General features: G+C 42.1%; 1 protein-coding gene across 2 annotated transcripts in view; it reads left to right on the top strand.

The window, feature by feature from the left end:
* LOC126483939 (pickpocket protein 28-like) overlaps positions 1–26,647 on the top strand; it is a 286,412-nt gene that overhangs the window by 213,453 nt on the left and 46,312 nt on the right. For both annotated transcript variants that reach the window (XM_050107225.1, XM_050107224.1), the window contains one exon: positions 15,851–16,001. In XM_050107225.1, coding sequence (XP_049963182.1) covers positions 15,851–16,001 — 151 coding nt within the window. The remainder of the gene's footprint in view (positions 1–15,850; positions 16,002–26,647) is intronic.

The following is a 26,647-nucleotide window of genomic DNA, read 5'->3' as shown; positions in this document are numbered from 1 at the left end:
AACCTAATGGTGCAGCACGTCCGCCACGGCAGAAATCGTAACGTCCTGCTTTCAACACACGTCTCAGAAACGGTAATCGTTCGCCCGTGTTCTCACCGCTAAAAGCGTTCATTTTGACTGTGCACGCTTGGAAAAACACAGTTAATCACAAATGCATTCCTGTTGTTTGGAAAGAGAGCACTGTCTAGCAGAGACGAGTAAATCACAACAATTACACAAACAGAATTCGCAGAACTGTCCTACAGAAGAGAAAAATGGCTGGAATTTTCGGTGTTCTACAGCTGCTGGACTGGAGACGTCCTAATGCCACAATGGCGGATGAGGGACAGCATCTGATTCAACTTGTCTTTGAACACTTGAAGCCGGCCGCTGTGGCCGAATGGTTCTAGGCGCTTCAGTCTGGAACCGCGCTGCTGCTATGGACACAGGTTAGCATCGTGCCTCAGGCACGCATGTGTGTGATGTCCTTAGTTCAGTTAGGTTTAAGTAGTTCTAAGCCTAGGAGACTGATGACCCCAGATTTTAAGTCCCATAGTGGTTAGAGCCATTTGAATTTGAGTACTTGAACAAAGAAGATATCACGCTACTCTTAGAACTTTCCAGCCCACACCCCACATGGCCAGCAACATCGCTGGGGCGTGACATGAGTCTAGCGTCTAGCATCTTGCGTCAGGGCCAGCAGCGCCTAAACCCAATGACTCATGCGAGGGCCTTGTCTGTAAGACTGCCCGCAACTCTCACCAAGACTACTGTGCCGTCAGCCTGTGTTATGTAGTGTCTTGTGTAAAACAAATCTGTCAAGATCTACACAAGATTGGTCGAGCCCAAGAACGCTACCATCCACAACCTAAATGTATTTCATTGTTGTTGTACGCTATGCACAAAAGTTCAGTGTCAGTTTTGTGTCATCATCTATTTCACTGATGAACATTACACACAACAATTGTATGTTTGCTTCCTTGCCATAGATTTAAGCAGGTCTCATTTTTGTTTTGGTAGCCACTAAACCACTACTTGCCACTGTCGGTCATGCTATAAACACTCTTGGTTTTGTGTTTTCACGTAACATTACTACCAGATTTCATTTGGTTTTTTTTTTCTTTTATGTACCCTGGATAAATTATTTTGGTAAATATCCTCACCGCCGGCCGGTGTGGCCGAGCGGTTCTAGGCGCTACAGTCTGGAACCGCGCGACCGCTATGGTCGCAGGTTCGAATCCTGCCTCGGGCATGGTTGTGTGTGATGTCCTTAGGTTAGTTAGGTTTAAATAGTTCTAAGTTCTTGGGGACTGATGACCTTAGAAGTTAAGTCCCATAGTGCTCAGAGCCATTTGAACCATATCCTCACCAGTTTTTCACTTTCTGTTATCTTGAGATACAACCAATTTTTATCTATAAATTGTGACACACGTTTTGTAACTCCAGCTACACAAGTGTGTCCACCATGTATTAATGAAAGGTGAATGCAAGATGCGTATTCGTCATGTTTCATGAATGAATCAGTCTGAAAGGACATTAGGTCTCATCACTATGACTGTCTCTTTTCTTTGCTCAGTGATACTGAATGTATGTGGACACTTTTCACATAGGGTGGAATATCCTTTGTAAGGACTTCCCCTTTCCTTCTTCTAGTGAATATGTATGTTTGTGCAGGGCACTGTTAAACTATGCATTGTTAACGAATTAAGTCTGGATGTTTGCCAGACGATGTGGTCCATGGAACTGACAATGGCAACACCCAGCAGTGCTCGACTTTCTTGTAACTGGAAGAGAGGATGTGTTGTGCATGTGAGTATCCCTGTGAATGAATGAGCGTCACTTGAGGAAGGAGAGTAAAATTGGCTGAGAGGTTGGCAATATTCGCCTCTGTGGTCTCTGCCCTTTCTTGCTTCAGCACGACTACTGGCTGTTATAATGTTTTAATTGAGACATTTTCCTTGTGTTGTGTCACACTATCCCTTGCCTTTAATGAGCTGCAAACGGCGAAAAATGATCTACTCTGAGTGGGGGTAATGAAAGATGGCGGTGCCTTCCGGGCGGGCCACTGCCGTGGTAATACCTGTCAGGCACCTCCCCTTTCATTTTGTTTCGGCGATTGTCATACAATTTCATTCGCCCTTGGTGTATCTATATTCTCCCTGATTGATATTAATCTGATGGATTATTAGGGTTAGGGTAAACCACTGATTGATCTCACAGTACTTGCATGACTTGAGTAGCAGTAGTAGAATTAAACTCAGCTATGGAGACAGATTTTTGGAAGCTAGAGGTGACCACTGCATTAGGGGCAGCTTTAGAACTTTCCCTGAGCAGCAAGCGAATTCGGGGATTTCTTTGTAGTCACCTGAGTGGGCCGTGGGCACGGCAGGGCAATTGGGAACGCCGTGGCTGAATGCAAAATGACTCTTCTTTAGAAACTGGCGACGCCGGGCATCCAGGTGCTGGCCTAACTGCTTTGTTAGCGACTGGACGCGGTGTGGGCACCTGGTCTCCGAATCCCATGTGCGGGTCCTGGTAAAGCGGCGTCGAGCCTGCGCCCGGCTAATGAGTTTATTATAAGAACAGCATACCCTGTGAGACGGGACAATGAATTTCTCCACAGGTCGCGTTTCTTACAAGGGAACCTCCCCATCGCACCCCCCTCAGATTTAGTTATAACTTGGCACAGTGGATAGGCCTTGATAAACTGAACACAGATCGATTGAGAAAACAGGAAGAAGTTGTGTGGAGCTGTGAAAAAATAAGCAAAATATACAAACTGAGAAGTCCATGGGCCACATAGGCAACATCAAGGCAAATGTGAGCTCAGAAGCGCCGTGGTCCCGTGGTAGCGTGAGCAGCTGCAGAAAGAGAGGTCCTTGGTTCAAGTCTTCCCATGAGTGAAAATTTTACTTTCTTTATTTTTGCATAGTTATTATCTGTCCGTTCCTTCATTGACGTCTCTGTTCACTGTAATAAGTTTAGTGTCTGTGTTTTGCGACCGCATCGCAAAACCGTGCGATAAGAAGACGAAAGGACATGCCTCTCCAATCGGAACCGAAAACATTTGATCGCAAGGTCATAGGTCAACCGATTCCTCCACAGGAAAACACATCTGATATATTCTATACGACACTGGTGACGGCATGTGCGTCACATGACAGGAATATGTTGTCGACCCACCTAACTTGTACACTTGGCGAATGGGTAAAAAGATTCTTGTGCCTTGCCCGATTTAGGTTTTCTTGTGGATGTGATAATCACTCCCAAAAAAGTGATGAAAACATAAGAGTTTGTCACATAAACTGAAAATAAAAAATTAAAGTTATCCCTTGATGGGAGAGTTGAACCCAAGACCTTTCGTTCCGCAGCTGCTCACGTTACCACGAGACCACGGCGCTCCTGCGGTCCCAGTGTCCTTGATGTTGCCTATCTTCCGATGAACTACTCAGTTTGTATATTTTGCTTATTTTTTCACAGTTCCACACAACTTCTTCCTGTTTTCTCAATTAATCTGTGTTCAGTTTTCCAAGGCCTATCCACTGTGCCAACTTATAAATAAATCTGAGGGGGGTGCGATGGGGAGGTTCCCTTGTTAGAAGCCGCCGCGCCGAGCCAAAACAGCGCCCACTAAATCATTTCATTGACGAGACGGAGCGTGTTTTCACATCTTGTGAAATGCGCTGGTGGTTTGGGCTGCAGGACCTTCAGGCATTGTGTGCTGTTTTTTAAGAGAACAGAATGTGTACTGCACTGCAGTGATTGGTTGAGGAAGATCGGGTCTCCTTACTAGGAAACATAATTAGCACAGTAACTACTGCTGCGTGATTGTAGGTTTTTTTTTTTTTTTTTTTTTTTGAGAACATTGGGGGGAACGGGTTTTTCGGAAGGTTTTGAGCAAAAGGGATAGATGAGGACTTGCTTCCCGACCGTCGTTAATAGAGCTCTCCCGTTTCTACAGAGAGAGCAGTTAGTTGTAAAGACGTCCAGACACTCGGGCGAAACTATTTTCGTGGATGTGAGACAATCACCGGCGAACGTGGGGTCATCTTCTGCAGTACAACGTTTCAGCAGCGCCCACACCCCGACAGCATCTCGTCTTTCACTGGCTACATCGGTAACGTTGCGCAGCTTCGGCAAATTCAGAAGCCTATCAATCGTTTTCACGACCATTTTTTTCATGGCAGCCTTCTACTAGCAGTATTTTCTCCCAGTGTCCATTGCATGCTGAATTATATTTTGACGTGAGAGATCAATCAGTTGAACGATACAGCACAGTGTGCTTGCCGAGATTGGCGTCCTTCCATTCACAATAACCAGTCTCATCTACACGTAAATTCCAGTTAGGTTTCAGAAGTCTATTGCCAACCATACCGAGTTTGTGTTAATGAAATGTTACACACCTGAAGTTTCTGTTTATGTGTTTGTTCTCTCTTGACCATGATATTACATACTAAATCTCTTTGTGATTCCATAGGCCCTTGTTATTAATTTTTCAATAACACCCATTCTCATTCCCTACGACGACAACTATTTTGTTGTGGGTTTGAAGGAAGTAAATTAATTTTATGACAAGTTAGCCAACTCAGGCGTGATCCACACTGGGGTCACTAGTCAGATTTCCTTGCGCTATTGATAACCGTGGCACCTCACGGATGTGGTGGTTACGACTTTTTAGTCGTTTGGTAGACGGCGAACTGCCGCCGACATGGGCTAGCTTGCAAAATCTTTCATTCCCTTTGCAGCTATTGCAGTTTTCCACATCAAATTCATACCGTCCCTTACGACAGGACATATCCGTTTTCTTTGCACATGTTGAAACACACACACGCACATAATTTTGAGCCTGATGCTCAAGGCGTACCTATCACACATCCCCTACTACTAAGTATAATCATTCACGAATAACTGAATGCTGGCGATACGAAACAATTCTGAGCGAATATCAGTGATGGATGGACATGTCTCATAAGTTTTCTTGCGAGTGGTACCATTGTGTCTTAGAAAGAGAAATGCAGCCGTTTTACAAGCCGCCAGATGTTAAAAACACGATCGCAACGACCATGTTACAATCACAAGCGGTCTTGGTTCTACAGAAAAGTTGCGCATTTGCGCTAAGTGTTAGCAGTTGTAGTACATTTACAAGCACTCTCAGGACACGGAACGAGAAGTGATGTCATGATCGCATGGATAGAAGTGACATAAAACCGATATAATTACGAAAAATGACGGAAAATACGCATAAATTGATGGGAAGTACACCGAAATGCGGAGAAATTGTGGAAGTACTTGCGTGCCTTCTGGTTGGCCCAGAACAATTCTTGCACGTGGGAACGAGTATGTGACAGCAAGAGGGAAACGAGAAAACGTTGACATGGAAGCACCGGGAACCAGGGAAACAGTCATTTTTTTCGTCGAGGCAGCGTTTTACTGTATGTCTATTGAGGTAAGCTGTCTACATCTACATCTACATACATATTCCGCAATCCACCATACGGTGCGTGGCGGAGGGTACCTCGTACCACAACTAGCATCTTCTTTCCCTGTTCCACTCCCAAACAGAACGAGGAAAAAATGACTGCCTATACGCCTCTGTACGAGCCCTAATCTCTCTTGTCTTATCTTTGTGGTCTTTCCGCGAAATATAAGTTGGCGGCAGTAAAATTGTACTGCAGTCAGCCTCAAATGCTGGTTCTCTAAATTTCCTCAGTATCGATTCACGAAAAGAACGTCTCGTTTCCTCCAGAGACTCCCACCCGAGCTTCTGAAGCATTTCCGTAACGCTCGCGTGATGATCAAACCTACCAGTAACAAATCTAGCAGCCCGCCTCTGAATTGCTTCTATTATGTCCTCCCTCAATCCGACCTGATAGGGATCCCAAACGCTCGAGCAGTACTCAAGAATAGGTCGTATTAGTGTGTTATTAGTGGTCTCCTTTACAGATGAACCACATCTTCCCAAAATTCTACCAATGAACCGAAGACGACCATCCGCCTTCCCCACAACTGCCATTACATGCTTGTCCCACTTCATATCGCTCTGCAATGTTACGCCCAAATATTTAATCGACGTGACTGTGTCAAACGCTACACTACTAATGGAGTATTCAAACATTACGGGATTCTTTTTTCCTATTCATCTGCATTAATTTACATTTATCTATATTTAGAGTTAGCTGCCATTATTTACACCAATCACAAATCCTGTCCAAGTCATCTTGTATCCTCCTACAGTCACTCAACGACGACACCTTACCGTACACCACAGCATTATCAGCAAACGGCCGCACATTGCTATCCACCCTATCCAAAAGATTACTTATGTAAATAGAAAACAACAGCGGACCTACCACACTTCCCTGGGGCACTCCAGATGATACCCTCACCTCCGATGAACACTCACCATCGAGGACAACGTACTGTGTTCTATTACTTAAGAGGTCTTCGAGCCACTCACATATTTGGGAACCAATCCCATATGCTCGTACCTTAGTTAGGAGTCTGCAGTGGAACACCGAGTCAAACGCTTTCTGGAAGTCAAGGAATATGGCATCTGTCTGATACCCTTCATCCATGGTTCGGAAGATATCATGTGAAAAAAGGGCGAGTTGCGTTTCGCAGGAGCGATGCTTTCTAAAGCCGTGCTGATGCATGGACAGCAACTTCTCTGTCTCAAGGAAATTCATTATATTCGAACTGAGAATATGTTCGAGAATCCTGCAACAAACCGATGTTAAGGATATTGGTCTGTAATTTTGAGGATCCATCCTTCTACCCTCCTTATATACAGGCGTCACCTGCGCTTTTTTCCAGTTGCTCGGGACTTTACGTTGGGCAAGAGATTCGCGATAAATGCAAGCTAAGTAAGGAGCCAATGCAGTAGAGTACTCTCTGTAAAACCGAATTGGAATCCCATCAGGAGCTGGCGATTTATTTATTTTCAACCCATTCAGCCGCTTCACAGCCCTATGTCCTCCATACGGGAATCTGTACGAGACTCAAACGGCGGTATGTTTGTACGATCCTCCTGCGTGAAAGATTTCTCAAATGCTAAATTTCAAATTTCTGTTGTCTTTGATGCTTTCCTGTAAAAACATAGAACCACCTGTCTCTAAACTTACTTGCATCTGAATTAAAGTATGAGAGAGAGTGGATGGAGTGATCGGTTGCGATGGAGTTGTAACGAGGTACGATTTAATGGTAGAATGATGATGCGTTCTAGAGAGAGATATGTTGTTGCATATCATTTGACCATTTTTTTCCATTGTTCTGTCAGGATACATCAGTTGTGTGACATAGCCTGCGTTCGACTCGTATACAACGGCATGTTCTGTGTGTGACATAGAGCACTGTCTACTTGCGATTGTTAACAGCAAACCTCTCGGTCATAAGAGGACTTCCGTGGTCATGTGTGATGGAACTTGACCATCCTGTTTCGATACATTCCTCTAAAAGAACGAAGATTAAAGCGGCTTTCTCCATTCCCCTGTCGCACCTTGGGTATAAAATCAAGACTTCAGTTTCATTACTAAAGTGATTCTAAGTTAGCTACATGTGTTTGTGAGGCACTACAATGCCCATGTACACATCTGCTTGACAGATGTCCTGTTTACAGAGTTAATGGCGGCATGTCTTGTAATTTCACTTGTCAAACGTCGCTGCTATGATTTTATCTGTTTCCTTGAAAGGGGTTTTCTCCTTTACTAACGATCATTTTATAGAAGTGATGCGAGCATAGTATAATTTCTGAACTGTGATCGGATGTGAACAGTGGACGCTATACATCTATGGAAAGCTATATTCTGCATGTATCGAACGGAATCTATATCTAAAGGAAGAAGTTTTTTATTTTACAGTTTCTCACAATAGTTTATCGTAGAGAAACCTGCACGAAAGATATATGTCTTGCACTGGAAATATACTTCTTATATTGGAGTATAACAGCATTGCATTCCACACAACTGATAGGTCGGAAACTGCAAGTATCTAACATTATGGCCTGTTTTAAGTGCAGAACCGTGTTTATATTCCCTCTTAATAATAACTTTTTGGTACTGTTCCTGGACAGCAGAATAATACTTTACAACTGATAGCGTAATTGATTTACGTAAAATGCTTCGAACTCCGTCTGTATGAATGTCCATTCTCCATAAAAACCATCCATTTCTTATTCTTTTCAACCGTCTACTACTACGTCACAACACTTTCATATCTACTACCACTCACCGATAAGGGGTGGTAACATCCTCAACATGCGCGCATCTGGAGACATCTTGTGCACTTGGGTGGGTGGAGAACAGCAGTGGATTCGGCGCTCTCCATTCTTTCACGAGACGCAGAATGTAGGGGTCTACTTCTGGTCAGTTGCAGATGAAAACGGTGACAGTGCTGCAGAGCGGATTGGTCAGAGACAATGCAAGGAGATCTTTCAATCTCTAACTTTATCCTAAGAACGCGAGAGTGCCATGTGACTCTGATCTGGATAAAGAAAGATCGTAAATTACACACTACACTTGAAGTGCTCGTAATATGTAGATCACTGTCTGGTATACTTCGATGCGTATGTTCCAGGATTAACAGCGAATGGACGTACTGCACAGTCATCTATCTACATTCGCAATGTTACTCGCAAAGTAGAGGAGGGTCGGTTTAGTGACAATACAGAATCTGGGAAGCATGGTGCCGCGTCATTGGTTCGTGTTGAAATTATGGTAAAATTGCTAAAACTGTTTGCGCTATCAACTATGATGCTTATTATTACAGTACATCGCCGGTGACTTTTCCGTCCCATCCAACCACTGGTACACTGTTGATTACCACATAATGATTGTCTGACATCCCTTGCTTGAGATGGGGGAAAAGTCTTGGTGGAGGGCCAACATCTTCTGGGGATGGCTTGAACCGAAACAGTGATCGCATACATGACTACAATGAGAGGGATCAGTCGAAATGCAACACAGAGCCATCAGTCATCCCGTTACTGTGGCATATGAGAGGCTGTCAATCACCTTCCGACAGCAATTTGGAAACTCTCCACAGTGTCGCAAAATTGTTCCAGTTTCCATATGTTGTGACTGTCTTTTATTTCAATCGTCCATGTGTGTGTGTGTGTGTGTGTGTGTGTGTGTGTGTGTGTGTGTGTGTGTGTGTGCGTGTGTGTGTGTGTGTTGTGGTAGCAGCAGCAACAACATGATTTATACTGTGTGACGTCTAGTTTTCTGTGAGAAGCAATGGATCAGAATGTGTTAATGTCAGTTTAGAACCTGACACATATCTCGAAGTCGTGGTGGAAAAAAACAAAATGTATGGTAGTGTACAAAGCGTGTTGCAGCAGAAAAAAACAATGTTTCAAACAACGACACAGGGTCACAGCTAGCCTCTCTTGCGACTGATAGTCTGTGGGATACGGTCCTCCTACAGTATGAGTGTTGACACTTAACATTAGTCTGTGCAATGGATTACTAGCTGCATGCTTAATAGGATCACTGCATATGCTCGATGCTGGCACGCATATGGTATTTGTTTTCGATATATCGGAAGAAAGAGATGCAGTAAAAATCTTATCGGGTTCTCTATCGATTGAAGCTAGTGGAGCTTTTATAGTTCGTAATTTTTCTCTGTTGAATGGTACAGAACAACGATGACAGAATGTAGGGTGTTAGACATGATTGGGCCCTGAGGGGCGCGGATCTGCTTCGGACTGCAGTACCTGTATGATGTTGATTCTTCCTAATTTTCCCGATAAGAATTATCACCATAATGGTTCATACTATCTTTTACACTACCTCGCGTTGCAGGAGTAGGCTTCAATTGGCACTGACCTTACACGTTGTACACAGTTGGTGGAGCTATGACAACATGTTCCCATTTCCACTGAATAGTCTCAGTAACTCAGGACAACCTGTTTCTGCAGGGGGTGCAGAAGGTGGTACATACAGCTCTCTCTGACATCTGCTCAGTTCCGACTGAGCGACCACAGGCGCAAAGCTGCAGGGATGGCAGTGCAGGGTCTGAGGAGCAGTTCCAAGGTGCATAGGGACTATCTAAAACCACCCTGGAATATTACTGTAGCAGATAGGTTTGAAAAAGGTGACTGATTTTGAGATATGAGACTGTCATGAATACTTTTCACTGGTGACTGTAATCATTAAAAGACTTCTCCATAGGACCCAATGCAGGTATGTGGTTGAAAGACTTGATTCCAAATCGTAGACAGCATTTCTACCAGAATGCATAACAGTATATATCTGAAAAGCCTGTGTACATTTCTTATGACCTCAATCAGCACACCATCTACTGTATGCGATCATTCTCAATCACCTATAACCCAGTGGATATATCGCAGAACCTCTGACGTGGCATCTTGACAGGATGTGTTACAAATATTGGAGAAATATCTAGTGGCAGTATGAGGGTGTTGCAAATACCGGCTTCATACCATGTTCCTTACCGAATCACATTCTAAATTCAGTGACTTCATTACGAGTTTACACCGTCGGCAATGTGTAACCGCGCGTTGGTCTGTTAATATACACTCTGGCAGTCGCCGTCTGTATTTAGTGTCGCGGTATTTGTCTGGAAAAACCACTTCATTCAGAGGCAATGCAATACCTCGATTTATAAGGCATGTGTAGTTTTTAACATGGATACCATTAGTGATACTTCTGAGCACCCATAGAACCAAGATAGCTTATAATAGTAACTTGGTCGTTGCAATCGTGTTTTTAACATCTGGCAGCTTGTAAGATGGTTACATTCCTCTTTCTAAGACACAATGGTAGCATTTGCAAGAAAAACTTATGAGACATCTCCACCCATCATTGATTTTCGCTCAGTACTGTTTCGAATCGCCAGCATTCAGTTATTGGTGAATTATTATACTCAGTAGTAGAGGATGCATGATACATTCGCCTTGAACGTCAGGCTTACAAAGTGTGTGTCTTTGTGTGTGTGTGTGTGTGTGTGTGTGTTCCGACATGTGCAAAGAAAATGGATATGTCCTTTCATAAGAGAAGGTATGGATTTAACGTGGAAAACAGCAAGAGGCGCAAAGGGAATGAAAGATTTTTTTCACTTGGAAAATTATGTCAAGTCATAAGAATGGTAGATATTTCTCCTTCCAGAGTCACAGTCGTCAGGAGGGGGTATTTCTGATACTTCGTTCATTGTTGAATATATATGTGGCCGGTTTCCTAGGGTGATTCTGTCTGGGGGTGTGTGGCTTGTGGCAGCGGTGGCCTGTGGGGGGAATGATTCACATTTCCAGCTAATGGCAGGAGCCGTCCAAATGGAAAGGTCGGCTGGCGTACAGGAATATAGTTGACTTAACCGTGTCGCGCTCTAGACGGCTGAACAGTGAAATAATACTCAGTATGTGTTGGACAGCCTTCGTGGTCGCATGTGTTCCCAGTGGAATTTCGAGAAGAATCGGTATGGACATGAGTTTGCTCAGGACCATTGTTCCTTCCCATGTAAATTGCCTGGTTGACTATTTCTACACATTTCCTGTCTTTATTTGGTTGAATAACATCGATTGAGTTGTGTGTTGTGTGCACCTAGCAGGTGAAAGACGAGTGGAAGATACGTTTGCTGGTTCTCTAGAGATGAGAAACATCTTAGTTGACTCTGTAAATTATAAGGATGATTTGGAATCTCTTAAATCACCGACATCTGTATTCGCAAGTGGAAACATAAGTTTCCTCTATTTTTTCGAGTTTTCACTTAAAGGTCTTCGCAGACAAGGTAAGTTTGTAAGTTACTCAGTGGTTTACAGCATGATCCACCTCGCTAAAGTTTCAGGTTTCTAGAGAAATAATTTCCAGTTTATATCTTCAGAATTATACTATGCAAGTGATACAATTATGCAAGTGATATTGATATGCGCTTGATATCGAGAAGTATCGCGAAAATGGCATGAAATCCTAGCAAACCATGTGAAAATACAGATGTTCTTGTAATCCCAGGGTCTTTAGACAGGTGTAGAAAGCAAGCAAGCAGGCAGGTCAGGGTCAGAAACAGAAACGCCTTTGTGCCAAAGGGAACTGACCCAGCCTTTGTACAACAGTTCAGAGAGTAACCTCAGTCTGCTGAGGGCGCTCTTGTCATGAATTGGGCGAGTGTGTGCGGGGGGCAGGAAGGGGTGGGGGGGAGCAGATGACTTGTGACCATTGGCTGCCATGGAAGGCCTACCGAGCTCACAGTAAATATCTAGTGCTGCATGTCCTTATGCTATCTGACTTCATGGTATCTGTATAAATCTCTGGTGGTCGATAACTACACGCAGAATGCAGAAGTGGTGATCTTGTATGGTACAGGATACGAATTGTGAGTTTGGCTCAAATGGTTCAAATGGCTCTGAGCACTATGGGACTTAGCATCCGAGGTCATCAGTCCCCTAGAACTTTGAACTAGTTAAACCTAACTAACCTAAGGACATCACACACATCCATGCCCGAGGCAGGATTCAAACCTGTGACCATAGCAGTCGCACGGTTCCAGACTAAAGCGCCTAGAACCGCATGGCCACTGCAGCCGGCAATTGTGAGTTTACTACATCCATACGGCATGTGGTGATATAGTCGGGTTGGAGATCAGCTTCATGCTGAAATATTCAAGCTTTCCTCGACAATAGCAGAGCAGTGTTATTGAGTGGGAGTTTTTCCATATTTTATGGTCTGTAGACCACCTTTGCAAGGTTTAACTGTCAGTAAAATATGTCGATATGTGCAAAATAGTTTTTCCACTTAAAGTCTCGTCTGCAGAAAATGACTGACAGTGCTCCCAAACCAGCAGCAGCAGTTTGGCGGGCTTCGCCGAAAAATTCGAGCTTTGGTCAACGATAGCAGAGCAGTGTAATTAAGGAAGTGCCTTTCCATATTTGACGATCTGTAGAAGACTTTTGCATGGTTTAACTGCCAGTGTGTTGACGCAATCTGTACAAATCAGTCTTGCCGCTAAAAGTCTCATCTGCAGAAAAAAAAATGACAGACATTGTTCCCACAGAGGTGGCAACAGCAGTTTGGCAGATAAATTCAGTGAGAGCCAAGCAGAACGCTCCATTCATTCACAAGACATCCTTTGTGCTGGGACTTAGGAGCCTCTACAGACTGGTCTGAACAAGATGGGGGGAAGGTATCTATGGAAAGTTCTGAGAGTAATGTGATGTCCTCTTTGTTCAAGTGTTCAAAGACAAGTTGAAGCATATTGTCCATCTCTGGCGTGATGCTGTCCCTCATCCGCCATTGTGGCATTAGGACATCTCTAGACCAGCAGCTGTAGGACACCGAAAATTCCAGCAATTTTTCTCTTCTGTAGGACAATTCTTGCAATTCTGTTTGCATAATTGAACTGATTTTCCCGTCTGTGCACAGACAGTTCTCTCTTTCCAAACAACAAGAACGCTTTTATAATTAATGGTGTTTTTCCAAGCATGCACAAACAAGATGAAGGCTTTTAGCCACGAGAACAAGGGCGAACTATTACCGTTTCTGGGACATGTGTTGAGAGCAGGACGTTACGGTTTTGTGGGAAGGTTAACACATGGCGGACAGGCCGTCCCATTAGGTCCACTAGGAAGAATGCATCCCACGTTTTTCTGGGATATTTTCGTAAACAGCTTCTGAGAGCATTGCAAAAGATTTCTATAGCATGTCCAGAGGGAAACTTGGCTGTTGTTTACACAGACAGCATTATTTTGTGGACACGTCTGTAGGCTGTGCAACACATCATTTCGACAGTTTACAATTACTGAGCGTGTTTGCAGAGCATTTTACATGCATTATTTTGAGAATTTACATGTTGTTTGCATGTCTGTTCATCAGTGTGCTGCATTATTTCGGTAATTTGCGAGTAGTTTGCAGGTCTTTAGGTTGTGAAATGCATTATTTCGACAGTTTACAATTAGTGGGCTGGTTTGCAGAGCGTTTTACATGCTCCTTTTGAGTATTTACGAGTTGTTTGCGTGTTTGTACATCAGTGTACTGCATTATTTCAGTAATTTACGAGCAGTTTGCAGGTCTATAGGCTATGTATTGTGACCACATCACATCAGGTCATGTGTTTTGTATCATCGTAACAAACAAAACTATGTGAAATCCATCCCTAAATAAACTGTTCCAACTTCCCACTGGAAAAAAATAAAGTGCACTCCTTCCTCTCCAGCAGATGGACACAGAATGGGTCGGCGCAGAAAATCAAACTTCTGAATGGAAAGTGCATGATAACAATGCCTCAATTCATACATTGCCTCTGATGCTAACTTTATTTGTCATGCAACTTCCCACTTCCCAAATGTATCTCCTAACATGTGACTGTTTCCAAAATTAAAGACGCCACTGACAAGATCCCATTCCGAGAGCAGAGAAAGTACAATATAAAATGCGATGGCGGGGGGCTGCAGGCCTCTCCAAAAGATGTCTTCCAACGCGACATCAAACAGTGGAAGGAATGTCGATTTCCTTGAGACATATGCGTCACAACTTTATCTTTGATAATGAGGGAAGCTGAAGAAATGAATCAAAAATTGTGCCACAGCTGGGACTTCAACTGGGTCCCCTGCTTATTATGCAGATTTGCTAGTCATCTGCCTAATAAGCAGGATACCAGTGTTCAAGTCTTAACTGTCACACAAATTTTGATTCATTTCTTCTGCTTCTATTGTTACCGGGGAAAAAAAGCAGTGGAAGGTAAGATGAAATAATGTGTGAAGGAGTGGGAAGACTGCTTTGAAAAAGAATGGGGCCCACATCCAGTCAGACATGCAATATTCATTATATTTTCGCTTGAATATTTTTTAGACAGACATCATATGTTAAGGGGGTTGTTTGTATATTTATTGCAGACATCTTCCTTCCTGGGCATCCAAATTTCTCTGGTTAATAGTTTCTTTTTAATTATTAACTCTAATAATGCAGTTACAAAGATATTAATTTATACAGTGTAACTTTAGAATAAGTATGTATAAGAATCATAATTAACTAGAAAGAACACGAAATGCAAATAAATAATAAACCAAAAATGATAAGTTTCTTCTAATGGGTATTTCTCCTGCTGCTGTTCGGTTTGCAGTTACCTCGCTATTTCTTCAAGTTTTGCCTTGTCTGAGTGGGAGAATGACCTACATTTATAGGCTCCTGTGCATATCATGAAAATATTATCCCTAGATGGACTACTTGTATTCTATAGTATGAGTAGCCCTCTGTTAAGTGTGAGGTCCAGGAATCCTCGAACCAGCACAACTCCATATGGGGTTCATACATAATTTACTTGATTCTACTTATGTAACATTAAATATTAAATTTTGTTTCTATAGTAAATTATCCAGTAATGAAGCGAAACACAACACTCATTTTGTCACCATCAGCATTACTGACGGCTGTTCACGCCTTCCCATTATTGAGGGTTTGCAGATAAGTCACGGTCATCACCAGCACTATGATATAATGGTTTTACAACAAGAGTAACCAGTTCAATCGCATGTAAAAGACAGGCCACTATAAACTCACATCTCACGCCATTATAAATTCACGTCTCACAAATAATGTTGCAAACAAACAGAACAAGAAGTAGGTGTGTCCACTGGAAGATAATAAGGAACTTTATATTTCAAAATTTCACCACTGCCAACGACAATCACATTTCATATCTGTAGCATCTACTGGCGACTATCCAGTTCTTCAGGTTAAACTGCCAAGTCTCATTTGTTCAACAGTAATACTTCCAGCATTTGGCTATAAAATAAACTGTAGTTTATGCATCCCTTCTCTGAGAGCTAAGCTATCTTCATTTAAAACATTTATTTCCATTCTAATCGTCAAAACATAGCTCTGTATTTTCTATGTCAGTATGCATGGTACTGGATGTTTTGTTTCAGATGACTTCTACGGTTCTGAGAGAAACCTGGCAGACTGCCACTGCTTGCCAGGATGTATGGAAATAAAGTACACTGCTGAGATATCCCATTCTCAGATATTGTGGCACAAATATTTCGAACAAAAACCGGAAGTAGCAGCTAAACTTGAAAAGTTAGTTAGTTCATTATTGTGGTATATTTTCTTTAGTTACTGATTGTTCATTACTTAGTTATGTAGTTTTGCAAAAAAATTTGTTAATTAATTCCTTGCTCCATATATCATTTAAATGATTTTTGTCAGAGTGATATAGAACATGTCAGCTTACAAGCTGTCATTTGTTTGTGTGTGTGTGGATACATTTGCATGACAATAGCCTAAATTTAATAACAGAAGTTAACATTTTTCTTCTATTTTACAAATGCTGCTAGTTCTTCTATAGAAAAAAACACCTGCAGAACAGGTGTAAATGTGCAGAGCAACCAGCAGTGTCTAGGAGAAAGTCTAAAAGAATGTTGTACGGACATAGTATTCGTTACATACAATGCACCATCTTACCTCGTTAATAAAAAAAAGGAAGGAGTTGATCATGGCATTGCTAAGGAACCAATGCAGCACTCACCTGAACGTCTTACACAAAAACAGCAAACCTTATCAGGATAGACAGATGAGGATTTTAATCGTCCTGAATGGCTTTTCACAAGGCACTTTAGATATGATATAATTGAATTTTCCTTGAGACACTTGAGTCTCATTCAACTTTATCTTATGCTAATGACAGAAGCTGAAGAAATGAATTAAAATTTATGCCATGGCCGAGACGTGAACCTGAGTGTTGCTTATTAAACAGGTATGCTAGCCATTACACCACAGCTGCAGTGTAGATAACACAACTGCATGGACTATATTAGTCCAATGACCTCCATAACACAAACTTCAGTTCACGTCTTCAGTTTATTTTCGCCTTCTTAAATGGTCACTGTTGTTGAGGCTCTCCAGAATTAAATTATCTTAGATCTATAGATCACCTACATCTGGGATACAGCAGGATATGCCCAATATGTCCCATGCTTAGGTACTATTCCAATACTAGAGATCCTCGGCAATAGTGATGATTTAAGAAGGGGAAAATAACCTGAAGACGTGAATTGGAGTTTGTGTTGGGGAGGTCAGTGGACTAGGGTAGTCCATGCAGCTGTGTAACATATACTGTTGCAGTGGTACAATGGCTAGCACACCTGCCTACAATACAAGGAGACCTTGGTTCAAGTCCTCGTTGTGACACAAATTTTAATTCATTTCCTCATCTTCTGTCATTGTTATAGACAAGTCACTTTGTCAAGGATGTACTGTGAATATCTCGAATCTGGAAATCCCACTTGTCAAAGCCATAGTCTATTTTATTTATTTATTATCATCCCAATGATCACATTTGTGATATAGGATTTGTCAAGGTACATTTTAACAACTATATAATATCTTTACAAAATTTGTATCTGTGCTGAATTCATACTAATATATCTTATGTTCAATACAATATACAACTAATAAGTGTTTTTATAACATAATTTATTATGCACTGATGTAATTTCATTTGTCACATTAACTTTAACATATATTTTATACAGTTGCGCAGAGATATTCACTTATGCTGTAATAGCATTTGTCAAGCATGTGGTTCTTTAGAACAGTTTTAAATTTATCCTCATTTTCCAGCTCTTTGAAATGTTTTGGTAGTGCATTAAAAAGTCTGATGCCTTGATTACATACATGTTTCTGGCTTCGGGTCCTTGTTACAGCTTGTATGTGGAGATCTTTACATTGCCATGTATCGTAATTATGGAAGTCTGTATTGGTTTTCATTTTGTCCTGATTTCTTTTGATCACCAACAGACATTTCAGAATGTATAATGATGGAATTGTTAAAATTTTCAATGCTTTAAAAAGGGGCCTACAATGTGTTTGAGGTGGGCTGTGGGTCATTATCCGAATAGCACGTTTTTGCAATTTGAAAATCTCATATAGACGACAATTTGTTTTTCCCCAGAATACTATCCCATAGGATGCAATGGACTGAAAATAGCCAAAATATACTAATCTGGTACAGTCATTACTACAAACTCTTGAAATTATTCTAAGCACAAAACATGCTGAATTTAGTTTTAGTGCTAAGTTCACCACATGGTCCTTCCAATTAATCTTCTCATCAATGTGCATACCCAGGAATTTTGCACACTGTACTCTTTCAAGTTGTTTGCCCTCCATGGTGGGATTTAGGTCGTCCTGTTCACTTATTTTTCCATATTGCACATAATTAGTTTTTTTTGCATTCAGTGTTAGCTTGTTAGCACTAAACCATTTTTGTATATCTTGTAGGACATGGTCCACAGTACTGTGCAATGACTGCTTCATATCACTAACTATTAAACTAGTATCATCAGCAAATAACATGATTCTAGCTTTTCTCTCTGACACCTGAATATCATTAATGTAAATGAGGAACAGCAAGGGGCCTAATACACTTCCTTGAGGTACTCCTACTGTGACCTCCCTTGGATCTGATCTTAGTTTAATTTTTTGATTAATATTTGGTGCTGTAATTTCAACCACCTGCATCCTCTTTTCCAGATAAGACTCAAAGCACTTTTTTACCGGTCCTCTGATACCTATAGCTTCAAGCTTTTTCAAAAGTATGCTGTGGTCAACAGTGTCAAAGGCTTTTGACAAATCTAGATTTATCCCAACTACACTATTTCCCTCTTCCAATTTAGTGATTATTTCTTTTGTGTATTCTAGTACAGCTGTTTCGGTACTTCTCCCAGCTTGAAATCCATGCTCATTACTGTTTATCAGATTGTGCATATTAAGATAATGTGTGACTCTATATTTCATTAGTATCTCTAAAACTTTAGAGAAAGTTGGGAGGAGTGAGACAGGTCTGTAGTTTTCTATTTTAAGTTTATCACCCTTTTTCAACAGGGGAATGACTTTAGAAATTTTCAGTTTTTGTGGAAACACGCCCTCAGCCATTGACAAGTTTGCTATGTGCGTCAATGGTTTCGCTATCTGATTAGCTGTTTTCTTTACTAATATTATTGGCACCTCATCTACTCCAGTTGACATCTTGGACTTCAGACTTTTAATCACTTTTAAAACTTCTTTTTCGTTTGTTGGAACTGCCATCATACGGCTGGCTGCCTTGGGTGCTTCCATCTTAATCTGCTCCCCAAGATTCCTGCTTAATGTCTGGGGTACATTTAAAAAGTAATTACTTATATAATTAGGCATGGCATATTTATCTACCATTTTATTCTCTTCATCTTTTAGAATAATTTCCTTGTCTTTGGTAGGTACCCCGGTTTCTTTTCTCACAATTTCCCATGCTATTTTAGTTTTATTTCTGGACTGTTTTATTTCCATATTATTACTTAATAACTTTGCATTTGCAATTACTCTGCGGTATATTTTCCTATACCTCTTCATATTCTATAAAATCACTATACCTCTTTACATATTCTATAAAATCAATGTTTGTACACTCCCTCAACTCTGAATTCAGTTTTTTCATGTTTTCACATGATTTCTTAATTCCAAGAGTCATCCAAGAACTTGACTTTATGTATCCAGTAGACTTGACTCTGGTCAGTTTCTTTGGAAAACACGTCTCAAAGTTCATCATATAAATCGATGCAAATACACTATATGCCTCATCTGTACTTGACTGTTTCAAAACATCTAACCAATTTTCATTTTCTAAGATACTTATGAACTGATGACAGCTGTCCACAGAGAAGTTTCTTTTGTAAATATTATTTACGCCTTTATCTTCCTTTGACCTTAAAGGGATTTCAATGGTGAGAGCATTGTGGTCAGACAATCCTAAATCTATGTTTGTTACCTCTATGTCAGTTTCTGACATATTTGAGAAAATGTTATCTATGAGGCTATTGGAGGTGTTTGTTATTCTAGTTGAATTGTGTATGTGTGGTGACATGTTGAAACTCTTTAATATGTCCAAAAATTGCCTTTTTTGTTGACTTTCAACTAGAAGATTAATATTGAAATCACCACAAAGAATAATCACAGTTTCTTTTTTGTAAATAGTATTTAGCAACAATTCTAATTTATCAAAAAAGACTTCTATGTTTCCACATGGTGACCTATACACTGTTATGACTATGACTTTTTTTCATCAGGCCATATAGCTGGACAGCACCTGCTTCAAAAAACTTTTCAATACTTAAGTTCTCTGCTTCACATCTCTTTTTAAATTCTAACTCTTGTCTAAGGTAAATACCGACTCCACCACCTTTTGCAATTTTCCTACTATAATTATTTGCCAGTTTAAATGGATTAATATGAATACTACTAATTTCTTGGTCCTTACACCAATGTTCTGTAATACACAAGACATCAGGTTGGGTGTTACTTACTGCTATTTCAAGTTCACAATATTTGTTCTTGAGGCACTGCACATTTAGAGTCATAATCTTCAGAACAGGGGAGTGAGCAATGGTGATATTTCTCCTTTCGTTTAACACTGTTATCTTGGAGTTTTCATTATGGCTGGTTACCAAAAATCCTGTTGTACCACAGGTTTCTTGTTTCTGTTGCTTTTCCTACTCGAAGTTGATGATGCTGATTGATTGTTTATACTAGCTGTGGCAGCTTATGACATTTTAATATTAACAATTGCAGATGATGATGTTTTTAGTGCTTCAGCAAATGTTGCTCTTGTTAAGGTTTTCTTTTCTTCTGCTTCTGTCCTCATTTGGAGTGGGATTTTAGGGAACTTTTCTACTGTTATGCAGCTTATTTCTTCTAGTATCTTTTCACCCATCATCTTTTTTCCATAATAGTTCCTGTGCTGTCCATGCCTCGTGAAATGATTTCTCACTGAGCTGTTTGCATCCACAAAAGTTGCACACTTAAAAGCACAGCAGATCTTCCTGAATTTATTATTTGTTGACTTTATTTCTTTGTTTACACATGATTCCTCGATTAGATCATGTCTATGTGGCACACTTACAACGAGAACCTTTAAATTTAGATCTGACAGCTTTTTTAGAGCTGTTTGAAGTGCCCTTGTCGCTAGTTGGCTTTCATTTTTGTATATGTCATTTGCTCCACCTATTAGCACACAGCAGGTTCCAGTCTTAACTAAGTTTTCACAATTATTTAATATTTCATTAAGGGGAGCACCAGGTTTGACAATGGCTGTTACTCTGAATTGCGACTGCCGATCATTTATTATTTGTGCCACACCCTTTTCATGACTATCACCTAATACACAGACTTGATATTTGTTGTTCTCCAGGTGCCCTCGTTCCGTCGTTTTTATAGTACACTTTGGAGAAACATTTCTCTCGTTAGAACACACAGATGATCTAGATTCACTTTCACGTGTCTTATTTTTTGAGTTCACATTTCGTCCTGTCGTGTCTTTATTACCCGTTTTTCTTTGCACTCTATTTACTGACGATGTCATACCGCCAGAAAGATTTCGTTTACTACTAGCAGAAGTTTTGTTTGAAACGAAAATTGCCGGTATGTTTTCATTACACTCGTTTTTTAAATCGTCATAATTCCGCTGCTTTATCAGTTCCTCTAGCTTATTTACGTAACGATTTGCAAGCACAAGGTCTTGCTGAAGCGATGTAGTAACACCACAGTCTAACAAAACAGTCGACACTCACGCTGTAAAAGTTGTTGCCGTTTGACAGATGGAGCGACACTAGCGTTCCAAGCGGCAGGTAAGGTGAACGTCAGACACGTCGTAAGCATAATGTTTGTTAGCATCCATTTCCTACGTAATTTCCGAATTATTCGAGTTAGTTTCTTGCCTCCAAGAGCTTATGTAGTATCATAAGGCATATATGTTTCTAAAAATGATTCTAAAATAAGCGCAAGTGTGGACAAAAACCATGAATAGTGTGGCAAGCTACAACACATTCGTGAAGAAACACTTGTGACATTGGGCAGAATTGCAGCTTACCACGTTGATATCAAAAGAATATAAACACACAGAATCACATGTAAGAAGCACAGACATGCAAAAGCGATGGACAGCTCGTTTATCGTTCTGTAGGCCTACTGTGTTTGTCATTGTCGCCTGTTGCCACAAGTACGACCTTCATCCTTATATTATTCTAAGCAACTGACAAATAGTGGGAGAAATGTGCTGAAAACATTATAATGAGCTGATTACATTACATTTCATGAAAAATCAAATATTTGAATAATTTTCAAACAATCTGTCTGTAGGCACTTTCCTTGTCCCACGACAGTTTCGCTCGAAGTCTAGCGATCTGCACATTCTGACACTTCACACGCTTTTGTAAGACACGAACAGCTGCACTTAATCTAACCACTTCATGTTGACGATTCTCACGAATCTGGCACTAATACATGGAGAGTTGAACTGGCTGCTTCTGTGTCATAGGACTGTTTTACAGCTTTAGATTGACTGTCGAATCTTTGTGGCAGTTTCCTCTTCATTGTCAGTTGAGGTGGCTTATTTGGAATGTCAAACAGTATGGGTACAGCATTTCACGCGAGTTTGTTATTGTCTGCGTCCATGAACTGGTTTTGTTCGAAATGTAGTGAACAAAACCTAATATTATTATACAGGTAAACCGGATCTTTCTTCATAAGGTCTTCTCGTCTGCTATTAACTAGCCATATTTTTGCTCCTAAATTTTTTTTTTTTTTTCTTTATTGTGATTTCATGCCCCTGCCCCATATGAGCAGGGGAGGGCTGTCAGCAGCACAATCCGCCGCTCTTCAGCCGAGTGACATGACAACTAAAACAAGAATAAAATAATACATACATGAGGAGGTAAAAAAAGGGGGGAACATAAAACAGAGTAAGGGGAGAAAATGGAGGTAAAAATCACTGACATGTAGAAGTTCATTGGGGACAGTTAAAATAGTCACCAGAAAGTTTAAAAAACACAGTTTGCGATTCTTAAAACACAGAGAAGACACTGGATGTGCATGCACAGTTGAAAAGTTGGCCACAGTATTAAAAACACTCCGAAAACAACACACTTAAAACCCACTTGGAGCACACACGACGAAGAGTAAAACTACCAGGCGGGACCTGCCGAGGGAGAGGGCAGAGAGGATGGAAAAGGAGGGGAGAGCATGGGGCAGCTGAGGAAGCGGCGGGATGAAGAGAGGAGGGACAACCGTGGGTGCACGAAGAGGCAGGAGACACACGGGGCGGGAGAGGGAAAGGGAAGACAGGGCAGGAGGGAGCGCAGAGACACTGAAAGAAGGCACAAGAGATGGACGGGGAGTAGGAGGGGAAATCCGCTCAGAAGGAGGGAGGGGGAGGAGAGGGAGCCCTGAGGAGGAGGCAGGAAGAGGGGGTTAGAGTTGGTAGGAAGGGTAGATGTCAGGGCGAAGCTCATCATCCGGGAGTGGTAGACGGTGGAAGTTGTGTTGGGAAAGGAGATGGAGGGTGTGGAGATGGAGAGAGGGAGGGACACAACGGTAAAGGCGCGGCAACTGGTTGGGAGTGGAGAGGAAGGGAGACACCAGGGGGTGAGGGGGATCAAGGCGGCGGACAATATATAGTGTGCGGATGTGTTCAAGGAAAAGGAGAAGGTGGGGGAAGGGGATGAGGTCATAGAAGATGCGCGTGGGGGACGGAAGGCGGATGCGGAAGGCGAGGCGGAGTGCATGGCGTTCGAGGATTTGGAGGGCTTTATAGAACCGGGGAGGGGCGGAAATCCAAGCGATGCTGGCATAACAAAGGATGGGGCGGATCATGGATTTGTAGGTGTGAAGGATGGTGGAAGGATGCAGACCCCACGTCCGGCCGGACAGGAGTTTCAGGAGGCGGAGGCGGTTGTGAGCTTTGTTTTGGATGGCAAGGAGATGGGGAGTCCAGGTGAGGTGGCGGTCGAGTGTGAGGCCAAGGTATTTGAGGGTAGGAGTGAGGTGGATAGGACGGCCGTAAATGGTGAGGTAGAAATCATGGAGGCGGAAGGAGCGGGTGGTGCGGCCTATGATGATCGCCTGGGTCTTGGAGGGATTAACACGGAGGAACCACTGGTTGCACCAAGCGGTGAATTGGTCAAGGTGGGTTTGGAGGGTACGTTGGGACCGTTGAAGGGTAGGATAAAGGGCTAGGGAGGCGGTGTCATCAGCAAACTGGAGAAGATGAACAGGAGGGGGAGGTCTGGGCATATCAGCAGTGTACAGGAGATAGAGGAGAGGGGAAAGGACAGAACCTTGGGGCACGCCGGCAGAGGGGTAGAAAGTACGGGAGTTGGAATTGTGGATAGTCACATAGGAGGGACGATGGGAGAGGAAGGAAGCAACGAGACGGACGAAGTTGATGGGGAGAGCATAGGTCTGGAGTTTGAAAAGGAGCCCGGGATGCCAGACACGGTCATAGGTGTTCTGGAGATCAAGGGAAACAAAGATAGCAGAGCGACGGGAGTTAAGTTGGAGGGAAAGAAGATGGGTAAGGTTAAGAAGCTGGTCGTCAGCAGAGAAGGAAGGCCGGAAGCCACATTGGGTAAGAGGAAGGAGGCGGTGCTGGTGAAGGTGGCGGTGGATACGGCGAGAGAGGATGGCCTCAAAGACCTTACTGAACACGGAGGTGAGGCAGATGGGATGATAGGAAGAGGTAGCAGAGGGGGGGTTTGTTAGGCTTAGGGAACAGCAGGACTCGGGAAGTCTTCCACAGGTCAGGGTAAAATCCAGTGGAGAGGAGGACATTGTACAGCGTGGCAAGGACAGACAGGAAGGATGGAGGGGATTCCTTGAGGTGACGGTAGGTGACGCCATCATGACCAGGGGCGGTGTTTCGTTTGGAGCGGAGGACGAGTGTGATGTCTTGCATGGTGATGGGAGTGTCGATGTCGGAGGGGGGTAGCCGATCCATCCTAAAACGAAACATTCATCATTTATACACATACATTTGCAAGTGAATCATGACGATACAGTTTAGTAACATGATGGTATATACCTCTCAGGATCCTTAGGAAACCTAAAAAAGATGGCTGTGGTGTCTTCTGCCTATTGCTGCTGCAATTTATTGCGCTACAAACGCTCCCGATCGTAAAAACCATTGTATAAATCAAAATAAACAATCACTATTCGCTTTCACGATCGCGCCGAACTCACAGTTCAACCTACCAGCCGCTTGGAGCGCTGCTGGCGCTGAAGGCAACAAAATTGAGGCGAAGTGTCGCGACTGTTATGTTAGACTGCGGTAACACTTTCTTCTATGCAGTTATCGTATCTTGACAAAGCTACCATTAGTAGATCGCAGCATTCCATGCCACAGTCACATTTCGCGTCCCATTCTTCCGTTCCCGCGAAACACTTTGTATGAATCCATTTTTGCGACACTGCACATAACTTGATACCTTTCGCAATGTAGTTATTGCACTTTATACAATTTATACTCGATATATAGCCATTTACCGTGGAACTACACGCGACGCCATCTTGTCAGTCTACTGTAACAATAGAACCCATTAACACTACTTCATTGTAAAAACAGCAAACGAATACCAAATGAAACAAAATCGACTGCCCTGCCGTCATCGGTCGGCTGCTGGGCTTTTACAGTGATAAAATTGCCTGTCTAAGTATTTCTTTCTTTTACAATTACAAACACAGTGATCTGTATAAATTAGATTGGTTTAAATAACAGTAAGTTTGCAACAAACTTGACACCTCCTGAACAGCCGTTTGTCAGCTGGCATGTGAGAAAACGAAAGAGGTCGTTGTTGACTATTGCGTATTATAACAGCTTTTAGACTGGCCATAGACCAGCAATTTTTTCACCAAATCAGTGCTGGACAGCAACCACAACTGATCAGCTATATCATTCATAATGACTGCTTCACTATGCCATCGACCCGTTCTTGCAGTTCTGCTTACTGCTCATCACAGAGCAGAAACTAACATGGTTGTAGGAACAGCAGCATTTTATGCAGTAGGTACAGAAAAATGTCACATGGAATTATGTTTCATGGTACATGTTTGTACAGTACAATGGATTAGGTACCAGGATATCAAAAATCAGATGCATTCCATGTGCCAACAGGCTACAGTCGAACATCCACTTCTAGACCCACACACTACCTGATGTAAAAGTACCTGGACACATCAACGTAATGTGGAACTGACTGCTAAATTTCACAAGATGTGGACCACTGATGTAAAGAGAGGCAGGGAGTATTGTGTTCTCAGTAAATAAAGAGACAACAGCAGAACAGGTCGGTTAGAAGAGCCCAGGGACTTCGAATGTGGACTAGTCACCAATGCAGCTAAGAGCATTTGACCCCAGACTGCACTATTGCCACATTTTCCCCTCCCCCTCATGTAACATTACCAGACTTCCCTCTACCCTTCCCCACCCCTCTGACACAGACCAATCAAGCCATGTATAAGATGGCAGATAATTCAAAATTGGCAGTAAATTCAAAGCAGCTCAATTTTCCTATGTATAAAATGGGTTGAAATTCAAAAACTGGTGTGAAATTCGAAAAATTGCAATTGTGCTAATTGTAAAATGACAGGAAATTCAAAAATCCACATGGGTCATTTTCGTATTGTGTATTGTGTATTTAACTGGGGACCTATAAACGACGAAGAAGCTTCATTCTGCCGTAGCCCTCAGTGGTACACAACCCCCAACAGGCCACAGTAGTCCACCCACCTCACCACAGCCCCACACTGAACCCAGGGTTATTGTGCTGTTTGGCAGCTGGTGGATCCCCCCTCCCCAGGAATGTCTCATATCAGGTGAGTGTAACCCCAAATGTTTGTGTGGTAGAGCAATTATGGTGTAT

The sequence above is a fragment of the Schistocerca serialis genome, chromosome 6 (genome assembly GCF_023864345.2).
Source record: "Schistocerca serialis cubense isolate TAMUIC-IGC-003099 chromosome 6, iqSchSeri2.2, whole genome shotgun sequence".
Taxonomy (NCBI): domain Eukaryota; kingdom Metazoa; phylum Arthropoda; class Insecta; order Orthoptera; family Acrididae; genus Schistocerca; species Schistocerca serialis.
The sequence above is the reverse complement of the archived record's forward strand: the minus strand, read 5'-3'. Positions and strand labels throughout refer to the sequence as shown.